We start from the raw sequence: 19,184 nt of genomic DNA, 5'->3' as shown, positions 1-19,184 counted from the left end.
TTTCTGTAATAAAGGTGCCATGTTGATGGCAATACATTGGTGGGGAGAGTCAAAATCCCTTTATATAATATCTATATTTGTATGAGGTGATGATTTATGTTTTTCAACTTGTAGATTGCTTTTTCTCAGAGTGGTCATTCTGAATGTATTGATTATATATAATTAAATAGAAAGTTAATAACTTCTGTATTTTTTTCTAATTTTGTACAGTGCATACTGCTCATTATTTCAAGTGGTGAGGATATCAGATGTTTAGCTAGTGTACTGAAAAAATGTTGCTTGCAGATAAACACTTTAAATGCATTGTGCAGTTTGTGTGATATAAGACAACAGGAATGAAAAACTTCTCTTTAATCGTACATGATGCAATAATATATAGTTTGTTACCTCTTGTTCCAGTACAGATATTGCATACAAAGATTTACTTTAGTAGTATTTCCACTCACATTGCATGTTTATTACAGGAACTAAACCAAAATTCTCTAACATATAAAGTAGTCTAAGGACAGCAGATCCAGATTACAAAAAGATCCAGGTTTGTACAAAAACCATTAATTTTGGTGTGAATGAAAAATTATATCATGGCAGTTATCTAAAGTCCGATACCTTCATCACATATGATTTGGTTGAAAGAATTTTACATTATTTAATAATTTTTTAACAGTTAAAAATATTTTAATTAAAAAAAATGTAGTTGTGATATGGAATTATTATTTGAATATTAAGAAACAGCTCTTAACAAGTATTTAATTTCAGGTCATTAGCTGGATTAGGAATGGAGAAGCAATGCTAACAGCAACATTCCTTATTCCTACTTTACTGCAAGAAGCTGAACAGTTACGCACAGAGCATGAGCAGTTTCAGCTGGCCATTGAGGTAATAACAGCTATGTCATACATGCTATTTAAGTATTTTAATCTGCACATTCTTCTATCATGTGATTTTTATATTTGCTGTTTTTGGGAAAAAAATTAAGAATGCATATATGTCTCTTTTCTTTTCTTTTTTTTTCCCCACTCATCTTTATGCTGATTTCCTTAAAATTACATTTATTATACTCTTGTAAACTTTCATATCAGATTGCACCAGAATTAACTTTCATTATTAATAGTTGATCAAGTATTAATAAATTTTGATGAATTTACTAGTAACCATGCATTTTCTAGCATTGTTTTGTTACCAGTTGCCTTTCAGCCACAGCTACATAAGTATATATGTGAATTAGGATTTGCATTTGCACACCAGAAAAGAAATCCCCATTGAATAAATCTTAAATAATAATAATAATAATAATAATAATAATAAAACTTATTCAGAGAACAGATCTTCACTGTTCTTTGAACTTTAATAACTGCAATATGAGCAGGCAAATGATATACAGTACCTAAGAATTAGTGGTATTTGATTATCAAAGTTTATGATTTTTATTGATCATAAATTAAGTTTTGGGAAGCAAATTCTTAGCACTGATATACCATCAACATCCAGCAGTCATAAATGTAAATCCCAATGCATATGAGTTTTATGGTCAGTTTTGCTAAATTACTAATGCCGAAGATCAACTAACTCAGCAATTGGCTGAAAAAAAAAAGTTCTTCTAGTCACTGACTAGAATTGAACCTGTAACAGTCTCTCTTCTGGTGGTCTGACATTATGGGTCCAGACACATTGGCACAAGGCTCTGCATGTTTACTAATTTACACTACCCTTTTAAAGTTAAGTCAAACATGAAATGCAATAATCAACAGTGCCATGCCGAGTACTAATGTAAAGAATATCATGACTTGTCCTTGGAGAATGAATCACTCTTCTGGAACCCTTTCTGATGGGTTGGTGTATTTGTGATGGATGTTTGAAGAATGTCTTGTATATCCATCACTGCTATGCTAGGGTATCTATATCTGTTAACCATGGGGTTTGGTGACCATTACAAGTCTACCTTTAATTTAATTTAAGCAAAGGTTTAAATTTTACTATTTCTTCTAAATGCTTTCTCAGAAAACAATGAATAATAGAAGCATAAATTAAACTTGAAAATGACTCAACAAAGATATGTTTTTGAAAAATATAAACAATATGAAAAGCCAAACGGCTAGTTTTCTGGCAACCTTAATAGAAATTAAGGGGATAAAAATCCCTTGTTGTTTTATAGCCAGTAAGCGAAACTCGAGATCGAGAACTACGATCTGTGAGTTTCATGCCGAAAAACTATCAGCGAAACCAAGCGTAAGTGACCACTTGGTAGTACAACACCAAGGCAACTCGAAGCAAAGGTGGAGCAATCTCCCTCACTATTCTTGATATTTTCTCATAATGTAAAACACAGCTCCTAGGAGATGTAATACTGTCATTACATTATGAGGAGAGGTCACTACCCAGACCGGTTTCAACCTTTTTTGAGGTCTCATCAGTGAGTAGGTAGACCTACTCACTGATGTAAACAAAATATAATATCACCTATATCTGCTTTACTGAGAATAATATTGACAAAACTGGTTACCACATAAAATTCAAGACATCATCAATGATACCAACACTTATAAAGTAATTACAGTAGACCCTACTCTTAATATCATGAGACAATTTTGTTAATTTTGAATATTGAATTTTGAATATTTTGTTATTATTACTGTTATTATTAGACCTCCATGGAGTCAATGACTCATCATGGGAGGTTCTCTATGACACACACACACACACACACACACACACACACTCACACACACACAAAGCTCATCATTCTGTGACTTGAATACATTCACTGTCTCCACATCAACCACAATTCTAGGCACTGCATTCCAACCACCTGCAACTCTCCATGCAACAAACCTGCTCCTCACTCCTTTGCTCACTCCCTCTTTATACAGCTTCTAGGGATGGCCTTTTGTTCTCTTTGCAGTCCATGAAAAATCTGATCCACATTAATCTGGTAATAACCCGTTACTAACAATTATATCTTGATCATGTCCTCCTCAACCTTCTATCCACTAGAATCTGAATCATTCCCTCAATCTGCCTTCACTCCAGAGACTAGAAACCACATTAGTCGATCAACTTTGAACCTCTTCCAACATCTCTTCATCCTTTTGAAAACTCAGTGACCAAATGTGCGCAGTAATCCATATATGATCTGAACAAATAGCTTTATAAAATGGAATCACAGCATCTTTACTCCTACATGTCAGTGTTCTCTGTATCATTGCTATTATGTGTTGTGCTGTCCTCACAATTTTAGCAAAAATATCCTTGAGATTTCAGGACCTTATCCATCAACACCCCCAGATCCCTTATCGCCTGCATCTCTTCCAAGATATATAGTATGTAGTACGGTACACAGTGCTACTGCTACGTTGAATGAAGAGTTGGAGGTTCATGAAAATGAGGTTGAAGAGCTTTTGCATAACCTGGATAAGAATTTGTCAATAGGGACATATGGAATATCTGCCCGTTTGTTAAAGGAATGTTCAGCTGAATTGGCTAGGCCTTTCACACATTTGTATAACTTGATTCTCAGCTCAGGAATGATACCAAAGGAATGGAAGGAATGTAATATAGTTCCATTGCACAAGGGTGGTGCAAAAACTGATGTGTCTAACAACTGACCTATTAGTATTTCTGGTGTGGTAGTGAAGATTTTCGAGAAGTTAGTAAGAACTCGCATACTGAAATGGGCAGACAATCATTCTATACTCTGCAGGGAACAGCATGGGTTTACTAAAGGAAGGTCATGTTTTAGCAATTTGCTCATATTTTATAACAATGTTACAGCCGAGTTGGATAAAGGAAATGGATACACTATGATAATGTTGGATTTTTCTAAGGCATTTGATAGGATATCACACGATAGGCTGTTGCATAAACAGGAGAATATGGGATTGGAACATAATCTATTGAGTTGGATCAGGTGATGGTTAACAGACAGGTATCAAAAAGTGGTATACAGTGGGTGTGAATCTGCCAGATTTAAGGTAACCAGTGGTGTACCTCAGGGTTCAGTCCTTGGGCCATTATTGTTCAATCTATACATTAATGACTTCAAGCAGGGTCTATCATCAGATTTGCAATTGTTTGCTGATGATGTGAAGATAGGCAGGGCAATCAGGGATGCTACTGATATTCAGCAATTACAAAATGATTTGAATAGACTGGAAATCTGGGCAAATGAAAATGGCTGTCAGTTTAATGTTGGTATCCGGATTATGGGATTTAGATTATGAGGGCAGATTGCGAGTATGTGGATTACAGAACTCTTGTTAACAGGAGAAAGAGGGGTGATATGATAGAGGTCTATAAACTTTTGAATGGGTGTTATAGCATTTCAAATGATGAAATTTTTCGTTATATGGAAGGTAGAGAGAGAATGGGGGGGGCATCCATGGAAGTTAAGGTTGTTCTCAGTCAAGAAAGGGGTAAGAGCTAGGTTTTTCTCTCAGAGAGCAGTGAGTGAGTTGAATAATTTGCCCTTAGGGGTAGTGAGTGCATCTAGTGTAAATGAATTTAAGGGAAGGTATGATAGCTGGGTTGGGTAATTTACAGCCTCCCTCGATGAGTCCTTGACTCCCTGGAGGTCTCAGAAAATAATAATAAATAATAATAATAATAATATCCCCACCAATCTCAAACTCTGCATCCCACCTGTGCTTCCCAAACTTTAAAACTTTATACAGTACTTTGCTGCATTGAACTGGTAGCCTCATTCATTCACCTATTCAGAAAGTCTATGCAGGTCCACTTGCAAGGCTACAACATCCATTCTACTCTTCACAGTTCTTTGCAATTTTGCTTCGTCATTCAAGCCCTTCCACATATCATTTGCATACAAATTAAACAGCAAATGCCCCAAAATAGACCCTTGGGACACACCACTAGTGACTTTCCTCTTCTGGGATATTGCTTTCCCCCATACACAACTTGCTAATACCTATCAGACAACCAATCTCAAATCTAGTGCACTAATCTACTATCCAACATCATCTGTTCTAGTTTAATTACCAGCTTGTCATGTGGCAGTCTATAAAAGGCTTTAGCAAAATCAAAATATACCACTGAGAAACTTTTACTTCAGTTTAAACAAGAAGAAAAATTAGATGAATACGCTGTCAAAAAATTACTCCTCATCCAAGCCATCTCTACTATTTTTGGACAAATTAAACTACATAAACCAGGCTTCCCTCTACATCCCATAATTTCATACAAACATACCACAACTGTTTCCTTATCCAAATTATTTCCCATCTTATTAAAACATTACTAAAAAAATTCTACATTTATGATTAAAAATACTGACGGTCTCTTTAAGCATATAAAACAAACTATCATACCACCTGACAATATTCTCTCTTTTTTTTTTTTAATGTTTCTTTCTTATATACCAACATTAATGGGCCAAAAACTCAAGACATTGTTCACACACTGCTGATACATGACCATAATCAGATTGTACAAAATTATCCCATTATTTCTTTTTTTTTCAAGTCATTAAAGACTTTTATTAATCCATAATCTTAGACTAATCCATAAATATGCTGTATAAGAATACTCGCGGTATACTTTTTTTTCTTTTCTTTTTTTTTTTATCCCCTTATGATACCCTTTCACTGATTAGGGTTATAACTATTAAGGATGGGAGGAAGTGCATATGCAGACATCAGTGAAGCAGTTGAGTCTAAGAATGTATATAATGTACCCGAGCCAGTACGAAGGACAAGAAATCAGAATGGGATAGTTAGTATAACACATCAAGATAGGGGTGGGACAAATGGACCTCTGCATTCCATGTATACTAATGCCAGGAGTATTAGGAACAAGAAGGAAGAATTTTTGGCCTTGTTTGGCTCTACCTGGCCACAGGTTATTGGCATTAGTGAAACATGGCTGACAGAAGATGATATACTTAGTGGGATAGAATTTGTAGGGTATAGTGTGTTCAGGAGGGACAGACAGAATAAAATGGGGAGAGGAGTGTTATTGATGATAGCTAATGAGCTGGAGCCAAGGAGAATTGAAGTTGTATTGCAGGATAGTGAAAAGAGCTCATTTGAGGCTATTTGATGTGAGATTGAGACTAACGGAACAAAATGTACAATTGGGTGCTGCTATAGACCAGGTGATCGAATAGATGGTGGATATAGTATGCATAGACAAATTGATGAAATGAGTGGAAGGGGGGTAATTATTATGGGAGATTTCAACTATGGTAACATCGATTGGAAGGAGGAGAGGGCACATGTGAGGAAGGAACTGGATTTTATTCAGTTACTAAGGGATAACTATCTGAGACGCCATGTAATGGAAAATACTAAGGGTTCAAGAGTGCTTGACCTAGTAATAGCATCTGAGAATTTGACTGTAATGAATATGATCATGTTGCCGCCTATTGGTGACAGTGATCATAGGATCTTGATCTGGGAGGTGGCTAAACGTGTGAAATTTTCGATTAAGACAGTGTACATGTGGAATTACCGTGCTGGCAAGTATGACAAGCTTAGGAGATTGCTTGGTTCAGTGCCATGGCATGTAAAACTGCAAGGGCTGGATGTTAATAGGGTATGGGAAGTGGTCAAGGAGCATTTGCAGGAGGTTATGGCTGACTGTATACCTAGAGTCTGAATAATAAATCAAGTAGGGGTTAAATGGATGAATAACACCATTAAACTTGAGTTGCAAAAAAAGAAACAACTTGTGGAGGGAATTTAAGGAGAATGGTGACCTGCAGGCACATGAATGATATAAAGCACAGGCCAGAAGGGTAACTAGTGTGGTAAGAAAAGCAAAAGGGGATTATGAAAGGAAATTAGCCATGCAAGCTAAAGAGAATCCCAAACAGTTCTTTCAGTATGCTGCAAGAAAAAGAAAAACTGTACACGGCAGAATGATTTTAAGGAATGCCAATGGTAGGGAGGTCACTGAATCAGTCGATAAGGTGGAATTACTGAGTGAGCACTTTGCAAAAGTATATCATCCACCAGGTGGTGACATTGAAGGAATGAAGGAACCATTAGTTTATAGGGAAATTATGGTGAATGAAGTGGAGGTGAATAGTCTATTACAGAACTTAATGTGAATACATCTGTGGGATTGGACGGTATACCAGCACTGGTCTTACGTGAAGCGGCTAAAGAATTATCAGTGCCCTTGACTATATTGTTTAATCTGAGTCTCGGGTCTGGTTTAGTCCCGAAGGGATGGAAAGAGGGGTTCCACTGCATAAAGGAGGATCCAAGACTACTGTTGCAAATTACCAACCGATCAGCATATCAGGAGTCGTTGTCAAGGTCTTGGAGAAAGTAGTCAAGGGAAAAATACAGGAATGGATTGATGAAAATGAGATACTGTGTGGGGAACAGCATGGTTTTGTGAAGGGTAGATCATGTTTCAGTAACTTGCTCAGGTTTTATAACATAGTGACGACTGAACTGGATAAGGGTAATGGGTTTACAGTGATACTGCTGGACCTGGCAAAGGCATTTGTCAGGATACCACATGGAATTCTAATCCGAAAACTGCAACATATGGGAATGGATATAGGGTTGGTGAGATGGATAGGAGGGTGGGTTGATGGAGAGATACCAGAGAGTAGTTTATTCAGGAGTAGAGTCCAAAACACGGCCTGTGACTAGTGGTGTGCTGCAGGGTTCTGTTCTTGGACCACTGCTGTTTAATTTGTTCATTAACGATATAGTGAAAGATCTGAGAGGAACGGTTCATTTGTTTGCTGATGATGCTAAGTTGGATAGGGCAATATTAAATGCAGAAGATGTCAAAATTTTGCAGGATGATTTGGATAGATTGGAGGTCTAGGCTAAGGAGAATGGATGTCAATTTAATGTGGCAAATGTAAGGTTATGCATTTTGGGGTGAAAAGATTAGCAGCAGTATATCACATAAGTGGAACTGTACTCCAGGAGATTGATGAGGCCAGGGACTTGGGAGTGTTGGTGGACAGGGAGTTGAAGTTTAGGGGGCACATTGCAAAAGTGGCTAAATCAGCTCATCAAATCACTTGGATGCTGAAGAATACTTTGACAAGCAGAGATAAGCAAGTTATTGTTCCTCTGTATCGAGGCCTTGATAAGACCCCCCATCTTGACTACTGTGCCCAGATTTGGTCACCTAGGTTTCTTTTTGATGGGGAGGAGGTTGAGAGGATCCAGAGGCAAGTGATGACCAAGATGATAGCAGGTCTATGGAATTAACCTTATGAAAACAGGTTGAAGATTTGTGGGTTGCAGAAAATGGTTGATAGGCTGAAAAGGGGGAGATATGATTGAGACATTCAAATTGCTGAAGGGTTTCTGTAGGATTAATTTAGAGGATATTTTTGAGAACAGGACTGGTGGTGGGAGGACTAGGGGACATCCATGGAAGCTGCGAAAGAGTGTGGTTAGTAAGGGTGTTAGAGCTGGATTTTTTACTTTTAGAGTGGTGAATGAGTGGAATAAGCTGCCAGACTGTTGTGGGTGCTATGACTGTGAATGAGTTCCAGGCAAAGTATGATAGATACTCTGTGAATGTCGAATAGTTGTGATGGACGTGATGTTTATGGCCTCCCTCGATGAGTCTAAGGACTCCTTGGAGTCGCCCGTAATAATAATAATTTCAGAAAATTTCTTTAAATATAACGACATTTAAGTACATATTTTTGGTTTTCCCATGGTCTAGAACATTAGTGATCAACTTGCTGAACTCAAATAGAAATACAATTCTTAACACAACCCATCCCTCCCAGCATTTCATGCTGCCATAGATATGTCGATGATGTTCTTTGTATTGTTTCTTTAAACACCTTTAGCCTACATAGACTAAAATTCTCAATTGAATATGGGAAAAAAAAAAAATAATAACGACAAAAATAATTTGACTCTCACCAGATCTCACCATTATATTAGCACCAAGGTATACCATAAACATATACCACTCAGATTTCTCCTCTTATCAAAAGATCAGTCATTTTAATACAGTTCATTAATGCTTATAAACACTCTTTTTTCAAGTATTCTAAATCAAGCATACCTAAAAAACATATTTTCTCACCAATGCATTGTTAGGTAATGTTATGTAAATAGAATAACAGATTATGCTATTTACATAGCTGGAAATCATATGCTTTTATTCCAAAACAACTAATCCAAATCCTACATCATTGTAAATTCCCATATATCTATAATATGTACAGAGCCATCAAACACATCTTCAATTATTCAAATTACAGAATTATCTTCACTACAACAGACTACAAAATTGACTAAAACATAAACCCACAGTATCCCAGACAATTTTTTACAATGGCACAATGTTGTTTTATGTAATTGCCAACCAGGATGCAATACCTGCTACATTGACTTGACTATTCACTCTTTAAAGTCTCGTGTATTACCAAGACTGCAATATCCTCATACCAGAACACTTACATTCCACCACTAAAGAGAAGCACAAACAAAAACATACCATTAATATCAACCGATATCCCAATAATTACACGAGATACAATCTAAACACATCTCTGAAATGGATAAAGTTACCATCATTGATTTCTCAGATAATGAAACCAAATTATATTGCTCTGAATCTCTAGTGATAAGAACCAGTCAAGTTGCCGTTAAACATAAAAAGACCCACTTTGCCCTCTTGACAGTTAAACAAAATAAATTCCTCCCCATTAATTTCAAACCACTCAAACTCCCTGTTACTCCTCAACTGAACTCCTCTTAATACATAATTTTAGACCATGCTGGAGCTTATAGTCAGTTTTACATTTATTATCTGACAATGATTCTCATGAAATTGCTAGTACTACCATTATGTTACTAGTCCTGTATACACTATCTACCAATAATTGTCCAGACACATTGGAGTGGGACCACTGGTTATTGTCCGTTGAGCTGCCTTCGTGGAACACCAGAATATTCTGGATAATCTGGTGTTACCATCAGGATGACAATTCTGCATACCACAAAGCTGCGGCTGTTATGGAATGGTATGAAGAGATGTTAAACGACTGCCTTGGCCTGTGCAGAGTCCTGACCTCAACCCCAATGAACACCTGTGGGATATATTGGAGTGGCGATTGAGATCCAGAGCAGCATGTTCTTGATCTGTTGCTGAACTCAATGCTGCTTTGATGGAGGAATGGACACAAATTCCACCTGATGTGTGCCACACATACCTCAAAGGGTGCAGGAGGTGATCAAAGCCAAAGGTGGACATACCTGATATTAGGGCTTGCCTGCTGGTATCAATTGTAAATTGTTAAAAGTGTCCAGACAATTATTGGTAGATAGTGTATATTTCACTAGTTTTTGTCCCCCTTTTCGTCTTAAAACTTTTAGTTTTCATATTTTCTTTTTCATTATCCATAGTCCATTTGATTCATAATTTTCCTTGTTGAGTGATTTTATTTATGCATCATTATCAGAACCACTAACACCCATTCTTAGTTCAATACTTGGTTTCAAATATTTTTGAAGCCAAGTATTGAACCAGGTATATCTTTTGAATTACCCTTTTAGTATTGGTTAAAATTTCATAATTAGTCATTTAACTTAGCATCTAGTAGGAAATGTGGTTAATAAGGTTTATTTATATCTTTTTCTGCACCACTCTTCTTTATTCAAAAAATGTTTAGAAAAACTGGCAGGATCTCCCATAGCAGTTAAAAACTACATTCCAATAATATTCATGGTAAAACCTCATGTTAGTAACACTCAGAGAAACTACTACAAGTGACATCAAAGGAGGGAATACCTTTGTTATCAAAACGCACCTGTTCTGGTGGTTCATCGTCAGAATGGGATTGCCTTGGTATTCCAGATGAGAAGATATGTTCAGAGCTTAAAGATCAAGGAAGGGCATATATGAAGTGCATCCTGATATGTAGAGATGATCACATTGTTCTGAACAGGAACATCGTTCTTACTTTTGATATACCCTAAAACCTCCAACAGTGATACAAGTAGGATATCTCAACTGTTAGTCTCTATATCTTTTAAGTCACTAAAATGTTTTAAATATCAGAAATCACAGCATGCTGTGATTTCTGTCTGTCATGGCTGTACCATCTCTGTCTGATGTGGTAGTAAAGAGCATGATACTAATTCTTGCTTTGAAAAGAAATCTAAATGCATCAATAGGGAGATCATCTAATCAGCTCCTGTAAAGACTGAACAAAACATTTCATATCAGGATGCCAAGAAGCTAGCCACTACAACACCTGTCTTGAAATCCTCTTATGCTGGAAAGTTGACAACTGGAAAAATATCAAAAGGCATGTATGTCTATTCTGCCATTCAGTAATTTCAGCATACTTGAACCTTATGATCGTGAGTACTTCTTTATGGAGTGCATTAGTCATCTTATCTCTTATAGTCTCAATCCTGAAACAATTCTGAAAATGTTCCCACTCAATGAGAACCCACTTGTCAAAATTATAGCAAGGACATGACAAAGAAAATCTGCCAGGCACTGATACAACTGATCCTGACATATGAGATGATGTATTAAACATTTTCCAGATGGAGCAATGGATACTGGCCATATATACAGGGTGGGCCAAAGGTTCCTAAGTGATTTGAAATAGTAATAACTCTATTGTGTATGAACTTTTCGAAATTTTAATTACACAAAAAAATTTACAAAGAATGAAGATTTTTTTTTGACATCCAGTTAGAAAAATAACGTCACGTGAATGTCTTTGGTTTTTAGCTTCACATACTCTGCTCGATGTTCTCCATAACAGCTCTGAGAGTCTGTAGCAGTAAAGCTCTGATGTTGTCCTGCAACTGCCAAAGGGTTCAGGGTTTGTTATGGTACACCTTCCCTTTCAAATAACCCCATAAGAAGACAGGTGCTGTTAAATCTGGAGGCTGTGCTGGAAATTCAATAATTGTTGAATGATTATTTTCAAAGTAAAACTGCACAATTTCCGTTCTCTGGTTCAAAGTGAGCCTCTTCATCATAAATTTCCAAATGGTTTTACAATCTGAAAAAAAAAAATAATCCTAAAAAGTCTAAAAAAAGAGTAATTGATTTTTAAAATCACCTAGGAACTTTTGGCCACCTTGTACTTCCCAAAATCAGTTGACAAATGGAATCCAAACCAAGCCTTCTCAAAAATTGGACAAGTCTGCAACTCCAATAGAATAAATTTCTTACAGTGGAACTCATGGATTCTCCCAAAATATTGATGATATCAAGGTTCTTCTACAGAAACACAAACCTTTCTTTTTCTGTTCTAAAGAAGAAATTAAACTCAGTGAGGGCTCTGCCATAAGCATTTCACTATTGTTTGTAAGGATAGAACTGAGATTGACCTCCTCATGGAGGTCCACAAGGTAGATAAAAACAACAAATAACTCCCGAAAAGGAGGAAGTATGGACTACCATACTCCTTTTCAGTGTATCCTGCTTAATGTTGCTGTTGAAGTGGTAGTCACTCATCTCTCAGTGAGATTTCTTATTACACTATGTTCCATTTATTTATCACTGGATTCTGAGTTAACATATATTAACTTTGATAATCTGTGTTAACAGATTAACTTTGCTTAACATTGTAACTGCCTCAGCCCATACTTCTTATGGGTGACTTTAATGGATACAGCACTCTGTGGAATAGTGCCATCATGAATGTGCGAGGTTAAATTGTTTATTGTTGAGTGTATGCTTGACAATAATGACCTATTTCTTCTTAATAATGGACATAATGTATGCGTTTTTCAAATTTGTGGAATGTCAAAGAGCATAGAAATAATAATTTCCCTGTGTTTTGTACTATATCCTCATAGAAACACACACCCTCCTTTTAGGAAAATGAGGAGGTGTTCCTAATAAAGTGGCCACCCAGTGTATTTTCATGTGGAAAATTAACCAGGCTGACTGGAATATGTTTTCAGATCTTAGAAAATGTGATGTGGAAACAGTCATTCAAACATCTATCAGTGTAACAGTGATGTATGTGACAGATTGTATTGTCCAGACACTGCAATTCCAAAAATGTTATCTCAATTTCCCCAATATCCAATCGATTATTTAGACTAATTTGCTGGTTTGAACTCATTATAAGGTTTAATAGAATAAATACAGGCACAAGTAAAATAAATTAAACAACACCTTTAATCAATCCTATATTTTGTCTCAGTCACTGAGACATCGTCAGGGAAACAATATTAAAATTGCAAACGACATACATATGAACACACAACATTGCACATTAGACTGAAAGCCTAAAGTGCTCTAGAGTCCTAGGAGCATCCTCTATTAGTGTCTTAGCTGTGTTGGACTGGAGGCCTAAGAATTAAAGTTTATTGTGCATAGTAGTTTTCAGCCAAGGTTAGCTAACAGCAACCATAGAAAGCATAGTACTTTAGGTTTTCAGTCTAATCTTTTCACTTATTGTTTTGCTCAATTTTGTGTGTGTTTTTGCAATTTTAATATTGTGTTCCTGGCAATGTCTCAGTGATTGAAACGAAATATAGGATTGATTAAACATATTGTTAATTATTTATTTATTCTGTATTTATTCCATTAAACCTTATAATGATTCCACAATATCCAAAGCACTAGTGTGTTACCCTGAATGCAAAGTAGTCAAAAAAGAAAGATCATAACAGAGCATGGGGCATATACTTTATCTAGTCTTTCAGTGTGCTCAAGTCAAAGCACATTATGTTAGATGTCAGAGTGTAAAGCAATCTTGGATTCATTTTGTCATCTATCAGTCATACAACCACTGTAAATAATTGTATGGGATAAAATCCAAAAAAGGGTAGGCATAGGACACACCATTCACCTGGAACATAATTAATGAGTAATTGTTGATCCCAAATCAATTTCAGACACTTTAGGAGAAAGCTTTTTAAAATCTCAGCAATGGCTTCCTGTCTTGTTGAATTTTTGATATTGAAAGAACACGAGAAACAGCAGCTCAACTTTTCTACAAATGGGCTATAACCATACAATAAGCCATCCATCAAGGAACTAAAGATAGCACTTTTCCTCTCTTATGCCACTTCAGTAGTACCTCTCCCCATTACAAAATTATAAAGCATTTTCCATAATTTTCTATGATCTCTTACTATATCACAGAATACTTACCAAAGAGGAATTTCTGGATTCATGGCATAAGTCAATTGTCATTGCTTTCCCCAAACCAGGAAAAGATCCAACACATGCAAATAATTATTGACCTATCACTCTGGCATTGTTCTCTCTCCAACACACAATGTGGCTTTCATATACAGTTTGATATTGGACTAAATGGTCCAATGTCAAACAAGTTTAGAAACATGTAAGAGACATATCTGGTTTCAGTTTTCTTTCACATGGAAAAAGCTGATGACACAGCCTGAAGATATGTCATATTAAAAGACCTCTGTAACTTACTTCTCATGGGAGGAGGGGATCTTCCTGTTTTTATTAATAATTGTCTTTCTAGTCACGTGCTCCAAAACTGAGTTTGGTAGCACATTATCTCAGCCATACTGCTAAGAGGAGGCTGTTCTCCAGGGTTCTGTCTTAATCCTGACACTCTTTGCTATCAAAGTAAATTCACTCACTGATCAACTTCCTTGCACAGTAGGCAGTGCTCTATATCAGTGTTTTGGCATTTTCACCTTCTTATGCATAATTATTAATAAATTTTTGTATGACATCAATCTTCTGTTATGTTTTTATATATGTTATAAAAAAATTAACTACAGTGGAAAATGTATTTTCTGTGGTAGGTCGTGATCAGAAAAGTTTGAATAATACTACTTGATATGTTCGTAACCACATCTTACTTTCATTCTTGTGACATGAGGATCATTGAAAGGTAACTTCAGCAAACATTCAGTTATATCTTTTCATGTGCTCTTGGAAACAGGTTCAGGTTTCCAGCAGGTAAAAAAGTGCTTGTGTACATTTCTGCAGAAAATGCACTGTTCACCCTTACCCAGAGATAAGGATGGGATAAACTATTATCCAGTAGCAACAGAGGCTACATTAACTGATTTTTGACAGAAAACTCATATTCTGGGGTGCTTAAGGGTCAAAGCTATATAACTGGGAGGCAACCTCCACGTATCCTTTTAAGGAATGCAGAGAACCGACTGGGGCTTCTGACCTAATGTCTAATACGAGGATGGACTGGAAATTTGGGATTTAGCCGACCAAATTGTGTTCTTTTTGGCTTAAATCACAATATAAAATGATGACACAGCATAAAAAAAAAAATTCATGTTGGCTGGGGCATTGCCCAGTTAAACAAGCCCCCTTCCTGTTGTTTTTGTCATGGAACCAGGGCAAACAGCAAAAAGGCAGATACTGGAACAAATCCCAGAACACGTCACCAACTCAACATCAACAGAGTTCAAGATTGGTACTATCAATGTAAGAAGCATTAATGGAAAAGAAATGGAACTAACAGAAAAATTGGATAATTATCAGGTCAACATAATAGGGATGACTGAAACAAAAAAACAACAAAAACTGGTGATTTCTAAGCAATAAATACAAAATGTTATATTCAGTCAGGGAAAACTTATATAACAATCAGGGAAAAGAAAGTAACTATATAGTATTCATGAAGTGGAGGAATTTTTTGAGGCATTAGAGAAAGCAGTTGACACAATGAAAAAGGAAAAGTTGGTCCATGTTGGAGAACTAAACAGCAGAGTAGGAAATGATTACCAGACGTATATTAATGTTTTAGAAAAATTCAAATTAAAGAGCAAAGCTAATAATAATGGTAAATGTCTGCTGAATTTCTGTTCAGGACATGGACTAGTTATTACTAACACCATGTTCCAACATAAAAATGTGCACAAATTCACATGGAGAGAAGATGCAAGAAATAAGAAAAGCCTCACTGACTATGTTATAGTTGATAGTGAAGTTTTCAGACTGGTTCAGGAAACAAGTATACATACAATTTGAAATACGAAGTATCATTATTTAGTTTTGAGTAGGATAAAATGGAATTTTATATTGAAAAGAAGAGTGTGTAAGTAAGTTTTAAAACTAATTAAGGTTGAGCAGCTTTCAGAGGTGAACTGTAGACTGAAATACACAAACTCGTTGAAATAAAACAAAGTATTTGAAAACAAGAACTAAACCTTGGAGATTCATTAGAAATCCTGAAGAAAACATTGATTAATTCAGTTAGAGAGGCATGTGATGAGGTTGTCTGTAAAGATAGAAAAATCAGACCTCCGTGGCGGATTCAGGAACTTAAAGAGCTAGTGAAAGAAAAGAAAAAAGCATATCAAAAGATTTTGACAAGTAAGTTAGCCTCTGTTAGAGAATACAGAGAAAAATGTAAGAAAGTGAAGCACTGTGTAAAAGTAGCTAAACAAAAGTCATGAGAAGACTTTGGTAAGAGCATAGAAAATAAATATCAGGAAGGTGGCAAAATATCCTGGAGACTATTGAAAAATCTTGCAAATGGAGGAAAAAGTACTGTAAAAGGAATCAGAGATGATGAAGGTGAATAATAATAAGTGCACGTGATTATTTTCTTGCTATTTTTGTCAATGAACATTAGAAATAATGAGAATGACTAAGTGTAGTGGATTTGTAATGTTTATGACCTCTTGACATAGAAGAGTTAACCTATGTTACCTGGAGTTTCCTCCATTAGGAAATTTCAAGTCAACATTTTGGTTGTATCCAATATATATATATATATATATGTGTGTTTATAGATTGATTTACTCAGTTTGAGTACATGTTATTTGTTATTTAATTACTAGAAAACACCGAGAATTAAAAAAATAAAAGCAGATTTTATTCTCATGACTAGTTTCGTCTTGCACAGACTTCTTCAGGTGCAAAAAACATAGAAGTAACCAGCAAGATAACCGTAGAGGAACTGGCTCTGAACAGTACAAAAATGCTTGAACCTTAACAGTTATTTAGCAAATAACTTAAAGTTCAAGCCTTGATGAGTTTAAAAAAGAACTCTCTAACTTTATTATTATGCATATGTGTGCGTTTAAGATCTCGAGCACGCCAATATTGGATAGCAGAACAATGACAATCTGACAAGTTGTAACTAAGGTTACTGTTGATATGTACAGGATTAAGGATTATTTCTTTTGATTCTATTATATTCCTTTCTATTTCGTCGAATCAGAGATTATAAAGATGACATGAAAACTGAAGATAAAGATAATCTACATATCTGGAGTAATTACTTTGAAAGAATGTCTAATGAAACAAGCAGTGCCAGCAATGTATTATAACTCTCAACAGGAATGCAGTCATGAATACATATCCATACCTGAAGTAGAAAAAGTTATCAAAAACCTAAAATGTAGAAAGGCTGCTGGAGGGTAAAATTTGGTCAGAAATGTCAAATATATGGAGGTATTTGTTGCCTAGAGTTGCACTACGTGCAGCCACAAACTTGACTTGTCTGTTTGCCTACTTGGGAAAAAGGATTAAAAAAAACCTAGCTTATAAAATTGCTTGGTATCTTTAATATAATATATACCCAAGGTAAAAAACTTTCTACATCTTACTCTCATCCTGAGATTTTTATTTAACGACGTCAAAGCACCTTATGGCAACTTGTTTAGGTAAAATATTTATAAGCTCTGTATGACTTCATCCTTGGCATTTTTTAGGTCTGGCTCCCACTGATGAGACCTCAATAAAGGTCGAAACTGATTATGGGTAGTGACCATTACTTTAACGCATAGCATCATACATCTCCACAAGGAAATGTGCTTTGCATTAGGGGAAAATTCTAAGGAAAGTGATCAGAGCTTACTCCACCTTTACAACGAGTTGCCTAGTGTTGCACTACGTGCAGCTGCAAACTTGACTTACTTGTCTGTTTGCTTACTTGGGAAAAAGGATTAAAAAAACCTAGCTTATAAAATTGCTTGGTATCTTTAACAGATCTGATAAGTGTAGTCTTGACAGATAACTGATTAATTTGCAGGAAAATTGTCGATACAAGTTTGTTTTGTAAGAAAAACTTTTTCATTTTGTACTATCCTGATATCAAGCGTGCACGCCCACCCACACACCCAACCTCCTGCCCTTGAAGAAGAAAATGATGATTTTGGACCCCCCCCCCTCAGTTTTTGTAAATTATTACTGTAGCATATATTCTAGGCTCCATTCTGTAGCACATGCTGAACAGTTAAGTATTGTGTTATTGCATATTTGATGTATCCAGAAACTGGAATGCAAAAGATTTGTATTATTTAAGATAATGAATGCTCTTATTCTTCTTACTTTAATATTTAAAACAGACCTATTTATTAATAGATATGTTATAGTTTGTACTGCAGTTTGCCTGTTCTAGATGAGAAAAATAATAATGACTATCATCCGAATCGCTGTTATTGGGAAGCTGATAGGTAACAGAAGTCTTGGTGGGAAGTTGGGCCTGAGAAATTCATTGTACAAAGGGTATGCCATTGTAAACTGGACTATTGATGGGGTAGATGTTGGATGAAGGATAAAAATAAATTTTTGAACATGATTTATATATAGTATGGTGCAAAAGAAACACTACTGAAATTCTCCCCCCCCCCCTTTAGGTGGGGTCAAATTCTGAAATTCGTAATACTGTGCATGTGTGTCGGCCAATGTCTTTGAAGATCCGTCCTTCCTCCATAATGTCTGGTTCTTGGCACATTTCCATCTAAGCAGTCATGTAAACAGATGAACCTACAGGTTTCTTGGTTTCTCGAGACCTAAATTAGGCCAAAGAAACTTCTTCACAGCAAGATCACTACATGGGGTGTGGTTTCTGTCCATGGCATAATTGGACCTACTTCATTGAAGAGGGTGGTATAACTGTGACCTTGAATAGTGAACACTACATCGAGAATGTATTGGTTCAGTTCACCCAGGATGTGTCATGCAAAAAACATTCCATTTTGTGTACAAGTATTCCAACAGGACAGAGCATCCTGTCACACATCACATGGTTCTAGAGCCTATTTATCAGAACACTTCCCTGGGAGGCTTTTTCGAGGTTCACAGAACTCCTGTGCCCTTCACTTTCTCCTGATCTCATATCACTTAATGCCTTTGTTTGGGGTATGTTGAAGGAATAGGTATTCCACCATGACCCACCTTCATACCTTGATAATCTAAGGGATAAAATGACACAATATGTCTAACAGATATCCCAATTCTTATCTCCAAGGTGACAGAGAACCTTCGCATGTGCTATGAAACCTATCTTGTCT

At 36.1% G+C, this 19,184-nt stretch overlaps 1 protein-coding gene across 1 annotated transcript in view; it reads left to right on the top strand.

The window, feature by feature from the left end:
• Positions 1–19,184, top strand: part of trio (trio Rho guanine nucleotide exchange factor) — a 1,056,141-nt gene that overhangs the window by 383,629 nt on the left and 653,328 nt on the right. The window contains exon 19 of the mRNA XM_090403001.1: positions 757–876. Coding sequence (XP_090259127.1) covers positions 757–876 — 120 coding nt within the window. The remainder of the gene's footprint in view (positions 1–756; positions 877–19,184) is intronic.

Source organism: Typopeltis vanoorti, chromosome 2 (genome assembly GCF_054136105.1).
Source record: "Typopeltis vanoorti isolate ZY-2024b chromosome 2, IOZ_Tvanoo_1.0, whole genome shotgun sequence".
Lineage (NCBI taxonomy): Eukaryota > Metazoa > Arthropoda > Arachnida > Uropygi > Thelyphonidae > Typopeltis > Typopeltis vanoorti.
This window is presented reverse-complemented; position numbering and strand designations above follow the sequence as displayed.